Source organism: Vulpes lagopus, chromosome 2 (assembly GCF_018345385.1).
Source record: "Vulpes lagopus strain Blue_001 chromosome 2, ASM1834538v1, whole genome shotgun sequence".
Classification (NCBI taxonomy): Eukaryota; Metazoa; Chordata; class Mammalia; order Carnivora; family Canidae; genus Vulpes; species Vulpes lagopus.
The window spans coordinates 10,757,474-10,776,868 of record NC_054825.1 but is presented as its reverse complement, the minus strand read 5'-3'; the positions used below and the strand labels follow the sequence as shown (position 1 = coordinate 10,776,868).

Sequence of the window (19,395 nt, the reverse complement as noted above, 5' to 3'; positions counted from 1 at the left end):
CGAGGTGGGCTGGGTTCTGAGCTCCACGAAGCCCTGCAGCCAGAGGGAGGCAGATTCCACATGTTTCCTGGAGTTGCAAGCTGAGCGACCTGGCTCTACCCATAGTCACCCATCACCCATGACTCACTGTCACTAGCCTGTCACCACCCTAGTTATTAAGCTCCTGCTTTCGAGGCATCCAGTCTGGGCAGCCTCTGAGCCAGGGAGAGGGCTCTGGGACACCTTAACCTGAGGTTTTCAGGTAGGTCTAGATGCCTAGGTTTTGGAAGGAAACTCCTTTTGTGAAGGACCTGACCTTTTCCCTCATCTCTCTTCTTGCTGACTTTTCATTATTCTTTCCATTGTTGCACTTGACTGAAATGATACTTTCCAAGAGCATCAGTTGCTTTGGCTGATAAAACACTTAATTTTGTAAGTATCTTTTGATTCAATGAGCAAAATCATATTTTATTATTTTATTTTTTTAGCAAAATCATTTAAAAAAAAGACACTTTTTGTGGTGGAAATTGTCAAATACCCCTCACCAGTTACCCCACTCTGATTTCACCTGTTCCACCTTCCCCTTTGTTGGTGGGATATTCCAAAACAAAGCCCAGACATGACATCATTTCGTATGCCAACACTTCAAAAACCTTAACCAATGAGAACTTAAAAAAAAAAACCAACAAAACAAAAAAACCCTGAACCAGCCCCCCAAGAGCACAATACCATTTGTAAACTCTGATCAAATTAACACCTGATGTCTTTGAATCAGGATCCAGAGAAGGTCCACATGTTCTTCTGTGGTTTGCACATTTTTAGGCATGGGTTTTTTTAAAAAAAAAAAAATCTGGAGTTTTTTCAATGATTAATAATGTTAATGCCAGCTGAGAGCGTCTCATGAACCCCAGCTGTGATCCCAAATTCTCACTACACTTCTGCCCATTTTATGGATGGGGAGGGGGCTTCAGCCGCTTGCCCCAGGTCATGAAGCCCCAGCTGGACCTGAGGTATTGGCTTTCGCAGGCTGCGTTTACGCAGACCAGGATTTTCTGTTTGAGTTCAGACAATTGAGATGTTTTCTGACTTCTGTTGACTTCCAGAGGGAAGGCATCCTCAGCAGGAATGTTCAGAAACTTGGATGAAATGTTTGGACCTCTGGGGTGGTGCACGCAGTTTTGAGCGTTGTGCTTCTGCAGAGTGTACTTCCACGTGTGCCCGTGCCCCGTTGCCAGCGGGTTTGGGTGTGTCCTGCCCGTTCTGTGCGGTGGGGTGAACATGCTGCTGTGGCAGGAGATGATCTGGGGCAGAGGGCATCTCCGCGGCCCTGAAGGCGGGTGGTGTGGTCCTCTCCGCTTCCGGAGGAGGCACCCAGGGCTCAGAGAGGAGGTGTAAGTTGCCCAGGGTCACACAGGTTGTAAGCGGCAAAGGTAGGACCCAGGCTTCTCAACTCCACAGCTCTGCCGACACTGTATTTTCACTGCTATGTTACCTTCTCCCCTATTTCCCTCCACGTTGGGGGTTCCTGCTCCTGGACCTCTCTATGCCAGCCTCTCATCCTGGACAATTTCAAATATACAGAAAAGCTGAAACCGTGAAATGACCCCCCCATCCACTCCACCTAGATGTAGCAATGACCATTTTACCCTATTTGCTTTATTTCTGTGTTTGTGTGGTTTATGTATGATTTTCTGAACTATTTGAGAAGACAGATGATTATCCTGAGCTCCCGAAATACATCTAAAAATAAGGCATTCATCTACCTATGTCCTTACCACACTAAAATAAAGGAAATTGGGAACATTTCCTTACGATCACCGGATACCTGGTTTGTTACAGTCCCTGTGTTGCCCTAGTCATCCTCAGGGTTTCTTTTTAACAGCTTTTTAAATTTTTTTGACCCAAGATCCATTCAAATGTGTGTTATGTTTGGTTGTTTTGTCTCTTCAGATTCTTGTAATCTGAAACGTTCTCTCTGGCTTTATTCCTGGACTTATCTAATTATTTGCTTGAGGGCATTTGACTTCTCTGCCCCTGTGTTTCCTATAAGCTGGAAGTTGGAGCCAAAGACTTGATTAGGTTCAGAATATACATGTTTGGGAAGGATGCTCCGTGGAGGTGCCGTGTATTTCCTGTAGCATGTGTCAGAGGCACACAGGTGTCTGTGGTCCCAGTACTGGGGCCCACAGGTAGGGGAGGCAGGATAGGGCCATGTTTCTAAAAGCTGAAGGAGAGCTGGTAGTCTTTGGGTACGTGGCTACATTTGATCCATGCTGCCTCCTCTTGGTCCTATTTCTTCCTTCCTGGAGCTGGGTAGATTGATGACATCTCCAGGCTTGGCCCACATATTTCCACCACGGTCCCATCCCATTGTGTTCAGGAGGGCTTAGCCAAGAGGTAAATGCTCTGATACCCCATCTTCACCCCTTTGGAGAGGAGGGATTCCTACCCTGGGGTTATAGGGGTGGCCATATATGACACCTAAGATGAGACAGAGAGATGGAGTGCAGTTTATTGGTCACAGAGGCTCACAGCAGGGGAGGAGGACATTGCCTGCCGTGCAGAGCTAGGAGCAGGGCAGAGTGAATCGACAGGGCCTGTGGGAGGTCGGCTGTGTAGTAAGAGGCTGGGGTGTCCTTGGTTCCTGTGGAAGGACGTGACTGGCCTGTTTCTGGGCTGGGAGGGGACTGAAACCCAATGCTCAAGGAAGGATAAACAGAAATCGCACCTGGTCCCTTGATAAGGAGGCTTGTTTGGTGGGGGGATGTTTCCTGTGGGAGTGGAGTGGGGCAGGGAGCTTGTGGTCAGGCTGTTTGAAGTCAGTGCAGTTTCAGGTGTCAGGGCAGGACACAATATTGGGCTGTAATTTTAGGCTTTCCCCCGCAGGGCAACAACATGGGCCTGTGCCCTCCCAGGGGGTGCTTCACACAGTACCCTGTTCAGTATCCGCACCAGCCCAGTACAACCAGGAAGGGGGTCTTGTTGGCATTCCTTGGCAGGGTAAGGAAACCAAGGCCCAGGAAGGGAAGTGCCTTGCCCGAGGTCACTGTGCCAGTAAGGGAGAGAGGAAATCCAGCCCTGGCTGCCCCTCCAGAATCTGTGCCCACAGAGTTGGAAGGGTGTGAGGACCAGAGCCAGGCTCTGCCTGTGTCTCGACCCCAGGTGGCAGTCACCCTCACTAAACCCGCCTTCTCATCCTTTGTGATGAGAAGCTGCACAGAAGAGAGAGCGTCCCCAGAATGGGGCAGGGGCTCTGCGAGCCATTCCTCACCTGGTCCAGGGCTGGCCACCTGGCTGCGGTTCTCCCCAAGCAGGTGAGTGGCAGGTGGCTTTGCTGCGGGGGGTACCTGCTTCTCTGAGGGGTCAGGGAGGAGGGGGTAGGCGGGAGCAACTCCTGGGGGCTTCACTGGTCTCATATCTTCGCTTTGCTGCTTCACAGCAAACATCAAACTGCTCTCTGCAAGAATCGATCTCAGGCTTCACCATGTTGCCTTTCCCAAGAGTAAGGCTGTGTTTCTAATTGTGGGAAATGATATCTCTTACTAAAATAATTGCAGATGCCATTACCCTGGTGGGCACTGTGTGTGCGTGCATTTGCATGATTTTTCCTTAAAGTCCCCGAGTACCTGCTGAGGAGCACGTGGGATGGTAGACATTCCCTGGCACCTGGAGTTGTGATGACTTAGGCAAGAGACATCTTTGCCTTGTAGTCTCAGTGTCCCCATCTCTAAAATGGGAATAATAGCAATTTCTATCTCCCAGTGCTCTTATGAAGAGTAAGTGAGCAATGTTCGAAAGCACTAAGTCAAGGGCATGGCACAAGATGGTTCCAAATGTCATAACTCATTATTTCTATGAAAATTGTTACTCTTGTCTTTGGGGGTGGCCAATGACCCATCTCAGGAAAAGGCTGTGCAGGGGCAGGTCCCTGACTTCTGGGTCACAGAGATCATTCATCATCCTGCTCTCTCTGTAGCCTCATCCTACCCCTTGCCCCAGGGCTAACGGTAAATCTGATGCACCTCCCCCCTGCCAGGAGTGGAGCAGCTGCCTGTCTACTGACTGCCTCCAGGGTCCATTTGTAAGTGTTTCCCCTCTTGTACAGGAGAGGCCCACTAGGGAGGACAAGTCAATAGTTCAATTAAGAAACAGGCTTTACTTTCTGCTCTTGCCTGGAAAACTTCTTTATCACGAGTCTTGTTTTTCCCTCCTTCACATTACAAGGTTCAGAAGTGACTGCCTGGGCCATTGTTCGCTCACAGAATGGCCGAGGGATGAGTGGCAGTTGTTGACATCTGTCTGACACTCTTCCCCCCCGCCTGCAACTCGCTGCCCACAGGTTGGGCATAAGGGGGTGGGGAGTCCTTCTCAGACCCACATCATGTCCTCGGCACTGTTCATGTCCATGCTGCAGGAAGAGCAGCCACGTTTGATTGAGGCCTTCAGTGCCCAGACACTGTGCCAGACCCCAACTTTTCTTACTGTTAATGTTAATATTATTATAGCCCAGGAAGGTATGGCCATCCTTGGGGGTGAGGCTAAGATACGGAGTCTCAGAGAGGTTAAGTGACTTTTCTTGAGCCACCCATCTGGCAAATGCCAAAGCAAGGATTTGCACCAAGTTTAATGGTGTGGTTAGGTTCATCTTTCAGTACAATCTTGTGTTATTTCTGGTTGGGAGAAAAGGAGGTAGAAAGCTGTGTCTAGTATGTGACTGAAGCATTAACCTGATCTTGAAAAAGGTATGTCATCAAGGTCCATGACTTAAAGATCATTGACAAATCTGTGGAGTTTTTAGAAGATGATGGAGAGATTCTGGGGCTTTGAGAACTTGACTTTGAGTTAGAGGAGGCATGGGGGACAGAGACATCCCTGCTCCTTGCTGGTGTGATGTCAAGATGTGAAGGGCCATTCTTCTGGGTTCCTAACTGTGGGCTGAAACTGTTGGTGTGTTCCATGTGTGAACAGTGATAGAAGCACATCCCATAACATTTCTAGGGAGTCAGAGTCCTCGTAAGCTGCTCTAGACTAGGGGCCATCTCATGGGTCCAGCTACTGGAACACTCCTAACCGGACATCTCCTAAAACAGAGTGGGCTGGCGACCTGGGTAGACAGCACTCTGATACTTGTGACTGAAGACCTCGACATCTCATTCCCCAGCCAGTTGGCATTTAGGGTTCCTTGCCTGTAATCTCTGCAAGAGTGGGGACTGTGTGTGTTTTACTCCCCAGGGCTTATAGGGCAATACCAGGCACATCGTAGGCACTCAATATGTGTTGAGTGAATAAATGGTAGGCAAGCGTGATCCACCATCTGTCCCCTACTGTACTCCTTCCTATGTAAGCAGGTATTGCAGGCTGCTTAATGTCAGGCTGAGCTGCGAAAACAGGACTGGCCACCAAGAGAAGGAAAGAGGAGAGAGAGAGAGAGAAAATAGGAACCCAGCCTAAGGATGATTTGCACATGAATTAAAGAGAGAATTGCCCAGCACAAAAACTGGAATAACATCTTTGAATTTTGATAGTGTAGGTTTTCCCAGTTCTTCAAACCCCATCATCGGAAAGCTGGGAGAAGACAATGGTCCTCCTTTGCCAAGAAGAAGTTGACATACAGTTAGATTAAGATAATTGTCAAACTCAAACAGCAAAGAAATTAAAAAAGTGTTATCTTGGATCCAAATCCAACAGCAAGTTACTTGCCTTTGGATTACAATTTTTCACAAAAGAAAAATTTATGTTTATTTGGTAGTAACTCCTTCCTTTTCCCATCAAAACATTTTGAACTGCTTCCATGTCCACTGTGGTGTTGGAGATGATTTTCCGGGCTTTGCAGGGTGAGGACAGGGGGGAGCCCCTGCCTCCACAGTCCTGGGGAGGACACATTCGCGCCCTCTCCCTTCTCCTTCCGTCTCCCCCACACCTTGCCGGGGAGCCTCTGGGGGACCTCACAGGCCAGGTGAGGCTCTAAGGCAGCAGCACCAAAGTCGAATTTCGTAGCAGTCTTCGGTTTTTACTGTATTTCTTTGGATGTTTACCGGTTATTTATGGAGGGAATGCTGATTTCATCATTAAGCAGGAACATGACAAGTTTCTTCTAGGCTTTTCGTTTACAAAGTCTCAAAGGAAAGTCTCTGTATGGGAGGAGGGGGAATAAGGCAACACTGGCCCACTTGGTTCTTAAAAGGTCAAAGCTGGGGAGCACTGGCTTTCCCGCCTGAGAGTTGTGTGTGTCCAGCTGTCAAGGCTCAACATGAATCCCCTGGGGGGCTTGTTAAAAATGAAGATCCTGTCTGATGCCATAGATCTGGGCTAGGCCTCCAAGTGGTTTGAGCCACAGGGCAGCGGCTGGAGGTGCCAACTGTCTGGTTCCTGTACGCACAAGACTCCCACGTGGCTCCTGGGCACATTCATGTGTGGGACGTGCTGACCTCACAGCCCTGGCGAGTCCTAGTGCGTAGTGAGCCCTGGTGAACAGGTCATCGGAGGCCATGCCCGACCCCCTTGCTGGAAGCTGGGTTCCCATTTCCTAGCTTCCAGAGCACCCACAGAGAGCTTGTGGAAGGCAGTTTCCAGGCCCAGGATGTCCTTTCTTGGCAACCACCCTGTACCGTCTCCAGACCTTTCCATTCCACCACATGCCCACCTCTGCCCCCGTTTGCTTTGGGAGACCCAAGTCCTCTGCGTGGCTGCCTCGCCGTCTGGATTCTCAGAGGCAGACACCGGTGGCTGGAGCGTGGCTGGAGAAAGCACGTCTATCTTTCTTGGCTCCGCTGCTCCCAGAGGATATAATTTACTTGATAGATGCGTTCTGGCAGCAGCTCCCCAGGGTGGGATGTGGAATTGTGCAAAAGGTCGGGTGCACGAGGCTTTAAAAAATAGCCACAAGGATAGTAACACCTGGGGGACAAGTGGAGCGAGGAGGGACATGCTCAGCGGCGGGGCCTGCTGCGTGGGGAAGGGATGGGGATCGAGGTTCTGGGGTCTGTGAGAGCGGGGCCTGGGCCCCTCGCAATGCTGACAGCCCGTGGGATGGGACCTTGCTACACCCCTGCTGAGAGGTGGAGTCCATTCCCCTCTTGAGTCTGGGCTGATGGGTGACACTGCCCTGTCGGACCCACATTCTGAACTGAGCTCCCTGAGAGGAGGCCTGGGCCGGAGGGTCATCTGACAAAGCCAAGCACGTCCTGGCAGGCTCTGGCCCCCTCGCCCCTGCCCACCCCGTTTTTCCTCTTGGTGGTGACTGCTCTGCATGCACCTGTTGTGGGCTCCTGGGGTGCGGGGGCTTGGGAGGGTGGCGAGAGGAGGACGTGGATGCTTCATGCTGCCTGCGTTCTTGGCAGCAGCCCCAGAATGCCCCTCATTCCCCTTTTCCTTCCCTCCCTTCCCTTCTCCCTGTGTTCCTCCTGCCAGACCTCCTATCTTCTCTGGGAGGCTTTTCTTGCTCACTCTGCCCCCACTGGTGGCGACGTATCAGCGCACCCCTGGGGGGGGGGGCGGAGGGAAGGCAGGGTGGGGGTGGGGGGTGGGAGTGGGGTTCCTGGCCCAGGTGGTGCAGGCTGCTCCCTCACCTTTGCTCCACGTGGAGCCCATTTCCTTCCCAGAGCTGCGCTGCTGGTCTGGCCTTGCCCCACCCCGAGCCCCCCACCTCCCTGCCACCCCCCCCTTCTCCTCGGCTCCTAGTTCACATCAGAGATCCGACTTCGAGGGTCTTTGTATGTCAGCTTTGCAGCTGTTCTTTTATGCTCCGAATGGGTCTTTGCTGGCACGTGCTGCCAGAAGGTTCTACAGAGTCTCAGTAATTCTTTCCATCCATTTTTCCCTCCTGAGGCAGCCTGTTATTCCTTCCCCTTCCCCAGAGGCTGGATTCTCCACCCAGGGCGTGTGGGAGTGGCCTTCTCAGGGAACTACAGGCTACAGTTGAGTGCTCAAGCCCTCACACGTCTGTCTTTGTTTTGTTTCAGTTTTACAGAGTTTTTGGATCCATTCCAGAGAGTCATCCAGCCAGAAGAGATCTGGCTCTATAAAAATCCTTTGGTGCAATCAGACAACATACCTACCCGCCTCATGTTTGTAAGTACCATTATTTCATGGCTGATTTGACCAGTCTCCCAAGTATGAACCGGATGGGTTTTCATTTCTGCTTTTCTAACCCCTGCTGAAGACAGTGAGGAGTCTGGAAGAAAGAGGAGGTGAGCAGCCCATCACATTAAACTCAATTCCAGGTCATGACGGGTGCTTGCTTGGTCATGGGAGAACTAGTAATTGCCTGCCACTTTGGAAAGAGAAGGGACTTGCTTACCTGAGTTCTTTCCAAATATTTACAGTAAAATAAGACTAGAAACAGATTTCCCTGTTCCATTCCCTTCTGGGATAAACCTCGATTTTTGCCAAACTCAGGCCCCATAGATAGCTCTGTTAACTGCTCTTTTTGGTTTCTAGGTGGTCATGTGACACCACTGATGACCCCCACCTTGTATGACTCAATCCCTGGATAGTCTTTTGTGTCTTTCTACTTCTAGAATAAATGGGCCAGGATCCAAATAGCTGGTAGATATAGCGGCATTACTTTCACCTCTTCACCCCGCCCCATGGCAGCTGTGGCCTTTTACATCTCACTTCCTATGTGCCAAGCCCTTTGCTGAGAGCTTGAGAAAGGATTATCTCATTTAATCGCACCCAGCATTCCAGTGAGAAAGCTGTCAGTCTTGTCCATATTTGCAGGTGCAGAACTGCATCCCAGAGAAAGAAGGAACCTGCCCAAATCCACACAGCCAGTGAGTGGCAGAGCCAGGATTCAGATCCAAGCAGGAAGCTCTGAGCCCAGTCTCAGCCATGAGGCTGCCCTGTAGGTCAGGAACCCAGTGTTCAGGATTCCTTGCTGATGCTAATTGCCTCCTGGGGAATTGCCATCAGGCCTTTCTGTAGCAGAGGGAACATTTGAGCTCCTCCTCATTACAGAACAGTAATGTGACTTTTGGTGGGCCAGCTTGAAGTTTATTCCTGTTGGCCAGCCGTTATGTCTTGTGCCCCTGGGACCTTCAGTGGTTGGTCCTGAGATTTCGTAGAGCACAAGCGAATATTTTTGTGTTTTGAAAGAAATCCCTCTGATTTTATGAAGGAGATCTTGTTAATTAGTGATGATTGGAAAGATCTTTGTGTCTGAAAACATCCCGAAATGCCCCGAACATCACATGAGCTTTGAAGTGTTACTTTAATTGCTCTTTAATAATTGCTTTTCCACTGGAAATGAAACTGGATTTTTGCAAATTTCAGGGGACTCGAAGAGTTCAGGCATTATCTAACACTTGAGTATGAAAATTAGACTTTTTCCATTTCTGCTCTTACTCAAATCTTCTATAAATCCTAGAAATAAAGGAACTGGTATGTGTCTCACTAGTTTACTCCATGGTTTTGAAAAGGGGAGGCTCCTACTTACCACTTACCCCCATTCCTCACAGATTTCACATTTTATGTGCTATAAAACACAATTTGGAGATGAGTGTTCATATGGGATATTGTGGGAAATTTGTGGCTGTGTCCTAGATTTATGAACAATGGAATGTTTTGAAGTCTAGATACAAATGCCACAAATATTCTGGCTGCAGACACGGATAGGAGGGGGCACATTTGCATGTTGGCAGGGATGGTTAGGAGGCAGTAAAGGAGTTATTCAGTTCTGTGATTCTCAGAGAATAGAAGTGTATTCAGCCTCAAATCCTGATTCCTACCCTTTAATCCCCTAACGAGATAAGTTCAACCTTCTGTTTTGTTAATAGTAGTGGATACGTTTCATTCATTTTCTCACAAGATTTAATACAATTCCATAATAACACAAGGAAAGCGGTAGGTACATTTATAATACATGTAACATAAAGAGGAAAACTGCTTTGTCACCTGGATTTTATTGAGTTTAATATAAAATATCATTTGTTCGCTCTGATTCTTTAAAACCTTCAAATGTTTATGGAAGACTCTAATAAAACATGCTTTTATATTGTTCTTTAAAACTATGTTGATTTCCTTAGAAAGCTCAAGTTTTGCTGTTTAATACATAAACAAAATCCTGGGGTCTGTTTTACTTTTGGTTGGAATGTTTTGATCCAAAGGCAAACTTTTTAATTTTCTAACCAAAGCATTGTTGAAAGGCAGCTGGTAAAAACCCAGATGTCTTTTGATTGGGAAATTAGGCCTCTGGAAGTGTGTGTGTATGCACATGTGTATTTTAGATGAGCCACTTGTTCAGATGTCACAAAAATAGTATCAGAATGGTACGGGATTAAGTTAAGCAGAGTGAATGGTGATAAGACCAGGGAGCCCCCTCCTTTGTTCTGTCTTTGGCACTGTCAGCTAAGATGACTATGTCTGCCAACCTGGAAGTTGAATGTGGTTGGATTGTTTGGTTCTAAGAGTTTGTTTCCCTTGATGATTCTGGGTTCCTGTTGAGCAGAGAGACTGAGAATTCTTTTCACATATACTGAATCTTGAATTAACATGTCCTAGATGTTCACAAACCATTACCTGCCTTTATGGAAGGCTGCTCCCTATTCAAAAGCTATGGTCATGATTTGTTTCTGAGTGTGGGATTTATCATAGCATTTTTGAAAATCTGCTTTTTTGGTGTAGGAAGACTTAGTTTGTGCTGGTTTTTGCTTCTTAGTATATTCTTTGGTTGCTGTCTTAGTAGTTGTGTCTTTGTACATTCAGGGAACACTTCCAGGAGCCTGCTGTGGGTAAGGAAATCCATAGGAGCTTCAGGTGATAGGAAGTCAAATCAGATGTGGGAGGTCTATCCTTAAGGGTCCTGTAGGTGACTGGGGGAGATGGTACTCTAAACAAAACAGAATCTAGAAAGCACTAGAGGCTTGATTACACTTTTAGTGAGCTTCATCACCACCACCATCATTGTCATCATCACCACCACCATCATTGTCATCATCACCACCATTATCATCATCACCATCACCACCATGATCATAATCATCACCACCACCACCATCATCATCATCAACACCATTACCACCATCACCACCTCCACTACCATCAGCAGCAGCAGCACCATTACCACCACTATCCTCATCATCACCATCATCATCATCATGGCAGTAACAACCACCACCAACATCTTTGAATACAGGAATTGTGCTTTCCAATTTACAGCAGCATCTCAGATAATCCCTCTCACATCTGTTGAGGTCAGCACTTTTGTGAATCCATTATTTCAATGACAAAATGAAACCCCAGTGGGATTTAGCAGCTTGTCCAAGGTTATATACCACCAGTTGCTGGACCCAGATCTGAATGCCAGCTCCCTTCAACGGTGATGTCTCCATGGGGGCTTGTGGTATATGGAGAGGTGGTGAGTAGCAGATCGCACGCAGAAGACCTGGTGTGTAAAGGCACAGACACCGGAGAGCAGGGGCCATGTGGGCCCAGTGAATAGGAGTGTGTTTAGGGTATCTGTGTGTGAGGGAGGCAGAAGAAGGAAGCAGACTGTGGAGAAGCTTCAGGTTAGCTGATTATTACTTAATTCAGCTGACAGTTACAAAGCACCTGCCTGAGCCCAACATGGTGCTGGGGGATGGAGGTACACAGCTGAACAAGACATGGTTTCCTGTCTCATGGGGGACACAGACATGAACAGGAATTGGATGGTCACAGGTGAACTCAGGTAATGAGCTGACGGAGTGGTTGGTGTTCCCCCAATTGCTTTCCTTGGCTTAAAAAACAAATCTACCCAAGACCTGTCCTTTGCCCTGGCCACAATGAGTCCAGAAAATTACTTCTGTAGAATATTCTTCATATGGTGTTGATTCGATAACAGGGTTTCCTATTTTAGGGTAGGATGTTTCTAAGGAAGACAAAGTCAATTTTGGGGGAAGGAGGGGAGGAAAAGAGACAAAGCTGCTCGTGATAGACAGTTTAATTTTTAGACTTTTTGGTAAAGTCTTCGACAGCTCTTTTCTCTATGATGGGCTGTAATTGTTTACTCGCAGGAGGGCTTTTTCAGCTGTCTGCGCTGCACGTCCTGAGTTGTCTCTATAAGCACTTTTCAGCACACCTTTCTGTCAAATGCCAGAAATTAAGGTACTTTGCACCCATTGTTTGTCTGATATGAATGAACCTCAGTGACAAGCTCTTCTCTAGCTAACATCCTAACATCAGGGCACTCTGGCTTTGGCCCCTTTGCTTATTCAGAGTTCTTGGTGTACTTCTGCCCCTCCCACTTCACACAGGCTAGTCTGGCTAGTCTGTTATTTTCCAGAAGCATCCTGACAGCACTGTGCCTTGCATCAGCACTCTGGGTGACCCACCTTCTGGGTGCAGCAGTGGCTGGGGACAGAAAGGCACTTCCTGTGTTGATTTCATTGGTCAGTGCATAAGGCAGGTCCTTGGTGGAGATGTCGGTCCTGTAGGGAATGGCAAGGAGCCTGGGCAAAGTAGACTCTTCTCTGTCCCTGACCTCGTCCCTGACTGCTCAGACCTCAGGGCATAGTGGGCTGGAACTTAGAGTGCTTTATTCCCAAACCTGTGGTTTCAGGATCCTGGTACTCCTTTTCTGGTTTGGGTCATTTGTTCCATTTTCCCTGGGAAATAACGACATTGTAGCCAACAATAGGCATTCACTGGATGCCAACTCTGCTGGCCTCTCTGGATGGGTCTGTGGTGCAGGCTCCAGAGTGGACAACCTGCGATCGACTTTCTAGCTATGTGACAGGAGAATCGCCTCATCTCTTAGTGCCCCAGTGTCCTTGTCTGTAAAAAGGGGTCTTTAATAACACTTCCCCCCCCTTCCCATGGTGCTGAGAGCATCAAATGAGGTGATAGATTTACAGCACTTCGCTTAGCGTTTGGGACATAAGAAACATTCAGTAACTGCTAGTGCATTTGCATCCTAGCAACAATATTTGTTTTGGATGGTATTATTACATCCCATCTTATGGGTGAGGAAACCGAGCCCCAAGGGGAAGAGGTGGAGTGCTTTGCTCATGGTCACAGAGCTGGTAAGTGTTAGAGCTGGAGCTTGCATCTGGCTTTCCTTAATCTGAGTCTGTTCCCTACATTTCCCTCTTCAGAGCTCTGGCTTCTCAGCCTGGAGCCTAGCATCATGCAAAACTAGCTGTGGACCAGATCCTGCCTAATGGTTTATATATATTATCTGGATATTTGGTTTCTGTGGACTACACTTAATCAGTAGCTTACAAAATGTTCTTTAATGCAAAAATGATCTCAGCTCAGTTTCCTTCAACTGGAAGATGAAACATTTGGGCTTAGGGGATCGCTGTGATTCAAGACTCCAGCCCAGCTAGGAGGGCAGCCCAGTTAGGGGGTGTCCTGGGCCCACCAGGTGCATGCCTTTGGGAATTCACATTACTGCTCTGAGTTCTCATTTTGTAATGCAAGGAGGATAATGTTTCCCCCAACAGAGTGGTTAGATTAGAGAACTGTGAGGAAAGTCCCTTATACGTAGTAGGTGCTTAACCCATGACAGCTGCCACTAACATTTCTGTGACTTATCCATGTTCCTGGACGTGAGCGCCCTTAACTTCCTCCTTCATCTCCAGAGAAAAAGCATTTACCATGTTTTATTAATGCTTCTTTCTTCTAAGGTCAGAACTGCTAAAACACCGTGGTTAAAAGCACAAAGCTTGATTTAAACAGTTCGGTTACAAATTTCCACTTTACCACTTACTAGCTGTGTGACTTTCAGCAGCTTGCTTCATCCCTCAGTGCCTTAGTTTCTCATCCATAAGGTAAGGACACGTTAGTGTGTTAATTTGCCTCACATACCTACAACAGACCATGGCCCTCAGTAAGTTTCCAGAACATGTTAGCTCTGGTTAGCTAACTTATGTGTATATATACTGAGCAGCCCTGTTCTCGTAACAGGAGGGAAATGCAAGTCTAAAGAGAGTTCAGTCTGTTCCCTGCATCCCACAGCAGTGATTGGCTGGAACGCACTGTTCTGGTCTCTCTCGGGTCCCATTTAATAAGCATTTATAACCATTCCCTGTCTTTCCACTGGGCTCATTCCCAGGATTTTCAAAGAATTTTTTAAGCCATGGCAAAATTAACCTGAGGGGAAAACAGTACCGGAGAAATTTTGCCTGCCCATTTTGTCCTCCGTCTCTACATCTGTTTGGAAAGTAGAAGTAATCACTCCCCACCTTCGTGTCTGTGTCCATTTTCGTTTCCATGGGCTCAGGCAGCAGAAGGGCAGCCTCTAAAGGCTTGTGTCAGAGTTGTGGGAAGGGCGTACATGGGGTTTAATTCCATTTGGTCTTCTGGGTGAAAGGGGGATTCGTTTCTCTTTTACTCAATTCAGAAGTGCTTTGGCCCAGAAGATAGTTGTTTTCCTAATGTGTTGGCCTCTGGGGCTAATCTCTTAACTCCATCTTCTAGTTGGAAAATATTTATGAAAAAGGGAGCACACGATCAATATATCTCTATCTATGCTGATTTGAAGCCTGTGCTGTCCAAAGATGTGCCAAATATGTTTTCAGGAAGAAGAAATGGGACCAGAGCCCAAATGTCATTAGGATGAGGGGAGGAGAGAAAGACGGCTACACAGTCTTTTGCAGACATTTCTATGGCCGCCTGGGTGGGTGCTGTGGTGCTTGGTCTGATGCATTCCCTCATGTGAGGCTCATGAGCTGGGGAGCCCTGGCCCTCAAGGGTGCCCAGAATTGGCTGTGATTGGCCCAGCATTGGAAGTGATTTGTCAGTGGTTCTAGAAAAGAGACCAATGTGCATCTACCTGGGAAAGTCTAGAATAGGTGAAATTAAGTGCAGTCTGGTTGGGCTGTCAGAGTGAGGATCTGTTAGAAGAGCTGGGTTGGGGAGCAGTGCTCAGGGAGATGCCCTTGGCCATCAAGCGGCGAGCCTGGAGCCACTTCCACCCCAGTGCCTTCTCTAACCCCTACTCACAGTCCTAGAGCTGTCAACCTCCCCTGCAGTGTCTCTCTCTCCTCTTTGTTGGTACGCTCCTGCTCAGGATCTCCTGTAGACAGCCTCTGAAGTAGGGAAAGTCTTGCCAATGCATATCTTTTCTGGGGTTTTATTCAGTCTAACCTTAGAGTATGTCATCTGGGATTGTCTTGTAATGTTTCCTTCAGTCCCACATTGTTCTCATATGTGACTGTCAATGGGGTCACTGCAGTGCAGTTCACTGTTCAGTGAGCCGCTTTCCCATGTTGGAGGGTGTGTGGCCTGGTCTGCATGTCTGAAGTGAGAGGATACAAGTTGCCAGGGACCTTTTTGACCTTAGCTATAACTTTGGACTTAAGTAAGCAAGGGCTTCAGTCATCACTCTTTCAACACTGAGTGTGTGAGTCAAAACCCTAACGCAGGCACCAGCATCAGTATCATTTGAGATGCTTGTTACAAAATGTACATGTCCTGTGAGTATATTTGAGGAACTCAGCATTGTAGTGAGCCCGGCTGCTTTTCAAGTGTGAGAGCCACCCAGGCTCTCATGGGAACTTTCACAGATTTGCTGGAACTATGAACTCACAGGTGAGTCTTGCCTTTTCCAGTCACCCTTGGGGAAATCCTCCGTTTCTCTGTATGACATTCTTCTGAATCTCCTCTCCTACAGCTGCCCTTAGACTTGTGCCACATTCTTCCAAATACCTTCCATGGTGATAGGACTTGCTAATTTGGTGTTTAAACAGCTAATTCATTCAGGGCCACAGCTGATAAGGAGGCTCGTCAACCTGGTTACTACCATTATGGTGGGAAAGATACTGGTCAGTAAGGAGAGGGGTTTTCTCATGTCTCATGAACTGCTTCTAAAAACAGTTCCCAAAAAGGAGACCCCAAGATGTGCTCAGCTCTTGCAGTCTGGTTGTAGCAAGTATGTGGAGTGTCTCCAGTCATTTTGAAAGACTCTGGTCATTTGGGTGATTTCTCTTTATATAAAAGAAAAGTGTCTTCCAGCTATGCCTTAGCCGGATTAGAAAGCTCCTTTCCAAAAAAAGTAGTATTGCATTAGAGTACAGGTGGAGATTTCCAAAAATGTGAACACTGTTTCCAAAAGTGTGAGCAATAGTTTCCACATCCCATCCTTCCCACCACTGTCTATTAGGCCAGCTGTGGATTTGTAAGATAGTTAGCCCCTTCCGATATTGTTAGCCTGAGATGTTATAAGGAAGTAACTGAAATACTTTTTTTCTTGGTTGTTGGAATGTTGAAAATAAGTTATTAATTGTAGAATACTAAATAAAGACTAGATATGGCAGGCAGGAAACCTGGTCTCTAAAGCTTGGCTACTTTACTTGCTACTCACCAGCTTTATGTCCTTGGGCACATCCTTTAGTCCCTAAGCCTGGCAAAGATAGTCACAGAGCCATCATGAGGATTTAAGAGATGCTGGTACCTGATGCTACCCAAAAGTAGTTCCTGCCTCATAGTGGGTTCTTTTTATTTTTTAAAAGATTTTATTTATTTATGAGAGACAAAAGAGAGAGAGAGAGAGGCAGAGACACAAGCAGAGGGAGAAGCAGGCTTCTCACAGGGAGCCTGATGCGGGACTCGATCCCAGGACCCTGGGATCATGCCCTGGGCTGAAGGCAGCACTTAACCACGGAGCCACCCAGGCGTCCCTCATAGTGGGTTCTATAATGAGTATTGCTTGCATCTGAATCCCACCAGCTTGATTCATTAAACATTTATTGCACATTTGTGTGCTTTGGGCCAGAGGAGAAGAGGCCATGGAGGAAAGGAAGAGAGGTGGCAAGCAAAAGGATTAAACTCTGCTTTGCAGAGGAAATGAAATTCAACAAAAGAACACCAAAGAAAATGAATCGATTGACTCTAAGCAAGTCCAACATGCTCCCCCCAAAAAAAAGAGAGCTGGGGATGGGAGGCCAAGATTTCTCTCACCCTTCTGCAGGGGAGGGTGTGAGGGGGCTGCTGGCAAAGATGAGTCATCCTGATTGTAGGTTATTCTTTTCTGTTTAAAAAGCCACCACTTTAAACGTGGCTCCCAGCAATTACAAATCAGTTATAACCCACAGTCAGACCTCCAATTTTTTTTAAATCTTTAGCATCTCTAAGTATAGATATAAATCCTCCTTCTTTGTTTGAGGTCAGGAGTTCAGTAAGATCATTCAACTAGTGAGTCTAAATGAAACAAACTTGAACTAATTATCAATCAGCCCTCTGATAGCAAACTGCTGTCCTCATAAGGGATTATTTGTTATTTTTTTTTCCAGGCAATTTCTTTCCTCACACCCCTGGCTGTTATTTGTGTGGTGAAAATTATCCGGCGAACAGACAAGACTGAAATTAAGGAAGCCTTCTTAGGTAGAGTATTCACAGTTCCTGCTCTAGGGGATGGGGCTGAACTTAATTAGATCAGTAGATTTTTAAAAATCTCTGTTGCACCCAACTGATTTTTCTCTTGGTCAAGCGAAGCTTGGGAGAAACAAAGAAAGGTAAACTTTTAACCCGAAGAAGAGGGGGTGCAGAGATGGCGAGCACCTCATCTTCCACGCAGCCTTGTTGCTGTCCATTGTGCTGAATGTGAACGGCCCTATGGCCCTACGTAACCTAACGTCGGAGCTCTGTGCTGCTCAGGCACAGCAAGCTGCAGGGTAGCTCTTAGCCATGAGGCAAAACGAATCTGAAAAGGTCACCATTGACTGTCCAAGCCCACATCTGTGGCTAATAAGCCCATATTGCGGGCAGTTCAGAAATCAGCCACAGACTTCTTGACCAATCACCTAGAGGCACCAAGGTCAAAAGCAGATGTACAATGTAATTGAAATTGGAAATAAACTCCATAACTCATTTTTTTTTTTGGCATGGTGGGGGGCATTTTGGCAGCTAAGCAATTGTTATTGTGTGAAGATTGCCACAATCTTTGCCACTGACTATAACACCATTGTTATAAATCCTCCCCAAGCTAAGCCATAGCTGCATGTGACACGAGTTTGACATTAAGATTAAATCCATTTTTAGATCTTCCTGTTAGTTAAATGACTGAGTATATGACAGCAGTAAGAGAAAGCAAAGCTAATTGACTTGTTTAGCAACCCAAATAAGCTACCCAATAGCCAGGTTTTCAGCTTTTAGATCATTAGGAAAACTGAATTATGTTGATTTTTTGACACCTCAATAAAAACTATCCAAACCCTCACACGAACTGTTTTTGGTATGTTGTATGGACTTACATTCATTCAGTTAAATGTACTATCTGGAAAAATGAGATCCCCTGCCCCCAAAGTATGTTTGTAAATTATTGGACTTTGAGGAAATGGAAATGTAGCAAAATATGGTCTTTTCTTTTCTTGGTACAGGAGTGAAGCTAAGGGCAAAATCTGGGGTATTCGAGCAATTAAGGGGCTTTGCACTCTTATATAAGCATTTTGGTTGGGCTCTAACCAAAGAGAACAGAGTCTGTCTCCAATTAGCTCATATAAATTAGGGGTTTAGTCAGAAATCTCACAGATATCCAAGAATAGGGGGGAAAAAGGAGAGAGGTGCACTGTGGGGACTGAAATAGGGAGCCAGGCCATTGGGAGTGGAGATACACTCCTCTCTGTAATGTGCCTTCCCTCTTCTCCTCACGTGTCCTGCTTAATCCTATAGTGTGGCCATCATTTCTGCTGCCCCATACCTTTGGTTTCTATGAGGTTTGGGCTTGCGGTGGTGGGTGCTCCTGCCCCACACCTGTAGGACCATCAGCACTAGTGCCCACCTCCAAGTTGCTCTGCATCTTGTGGATCAGACCCTCTGGCTCAACTCATTTTTCACACTTGGACACAAAAGTCATGAGTCTCTGGTCAGCCTGCTGGTGCCCTGCCTCAGGTCAGGTGTGTCCCCAGGCTGCTTATCTGTGGTTTGGGGATTTGTGATCACATGGTCTCAGTCCCCTCAGCTGAAGTGGCAGAGAGGTCAGTTTTTCCAAGGAGGAGGGCATAGATGCCTCCACATGTGGCTTAAGCAGCGGTGTTTGGATGAGTATCCCTGTGGTCCCTGAAATGTGCTGGCATCCCTCTCAGCTGACCTGGAAATATCTTTACCTCACTTTTTATTCTAGTTGCTCCCCTGGTATGGAGTCCCAAGATAATATGACTGTGGATAAGAGCTGTCTTTCATGGTTATGGTTATAACTTACTGCCGGCTTCCGGAGTTGTGTGTTGTTGTGGCAGTAAGTTACTTCTCTAGACCTTTTCATTTTCTGCTAAGTCTCCCTTAAAGTGACATTTGAAAATTGCACACCATACCCTGCCTTCTGTATGTTAACAGAGAAGGTGGAGTTATTGGATGTTCTGTTTGCCTAAATAGATGAGAGCCTGTCCTTATAGAAATGAAAAAGAGCCACCTGTTGTACACAGCTTTGTTTGTTTGTTTGTTTTTTAAGTCACTTCTTTTAGGAAGCCCTGGAAGTAGGAGGTTGGAGACTGATCTTTA

General features: G+C 47.0%; 1 protein-coding gene across 2 annotated transcripts in view; it reads left to right on the top strand.

Moving 5' to 3' along the window:
* The window catches only part of PLPP4 (phospholipid phosphatase 4), a 119,183-nt gene that overhangs the window by 35,937 nt on the left and 63,851 nt on the right, over positions 1-19,395 (top strand). For both annotated transcript variants that reach the window (XM_041744799.1, XM_041744801.1), the window contains exons 2-3: positions 7,941-8,049; positions 17,193-17,283. In XM_041744799.1, the coding sequence (XP_041600733.1) occupies positions 7,941-8,049; positions 17,193-17,283 (200 nt within the window). The remainder of the gene's footprint in view (positions 1-7,940; positions 8,050-17,192; positions 17,284-19,395) is intronic.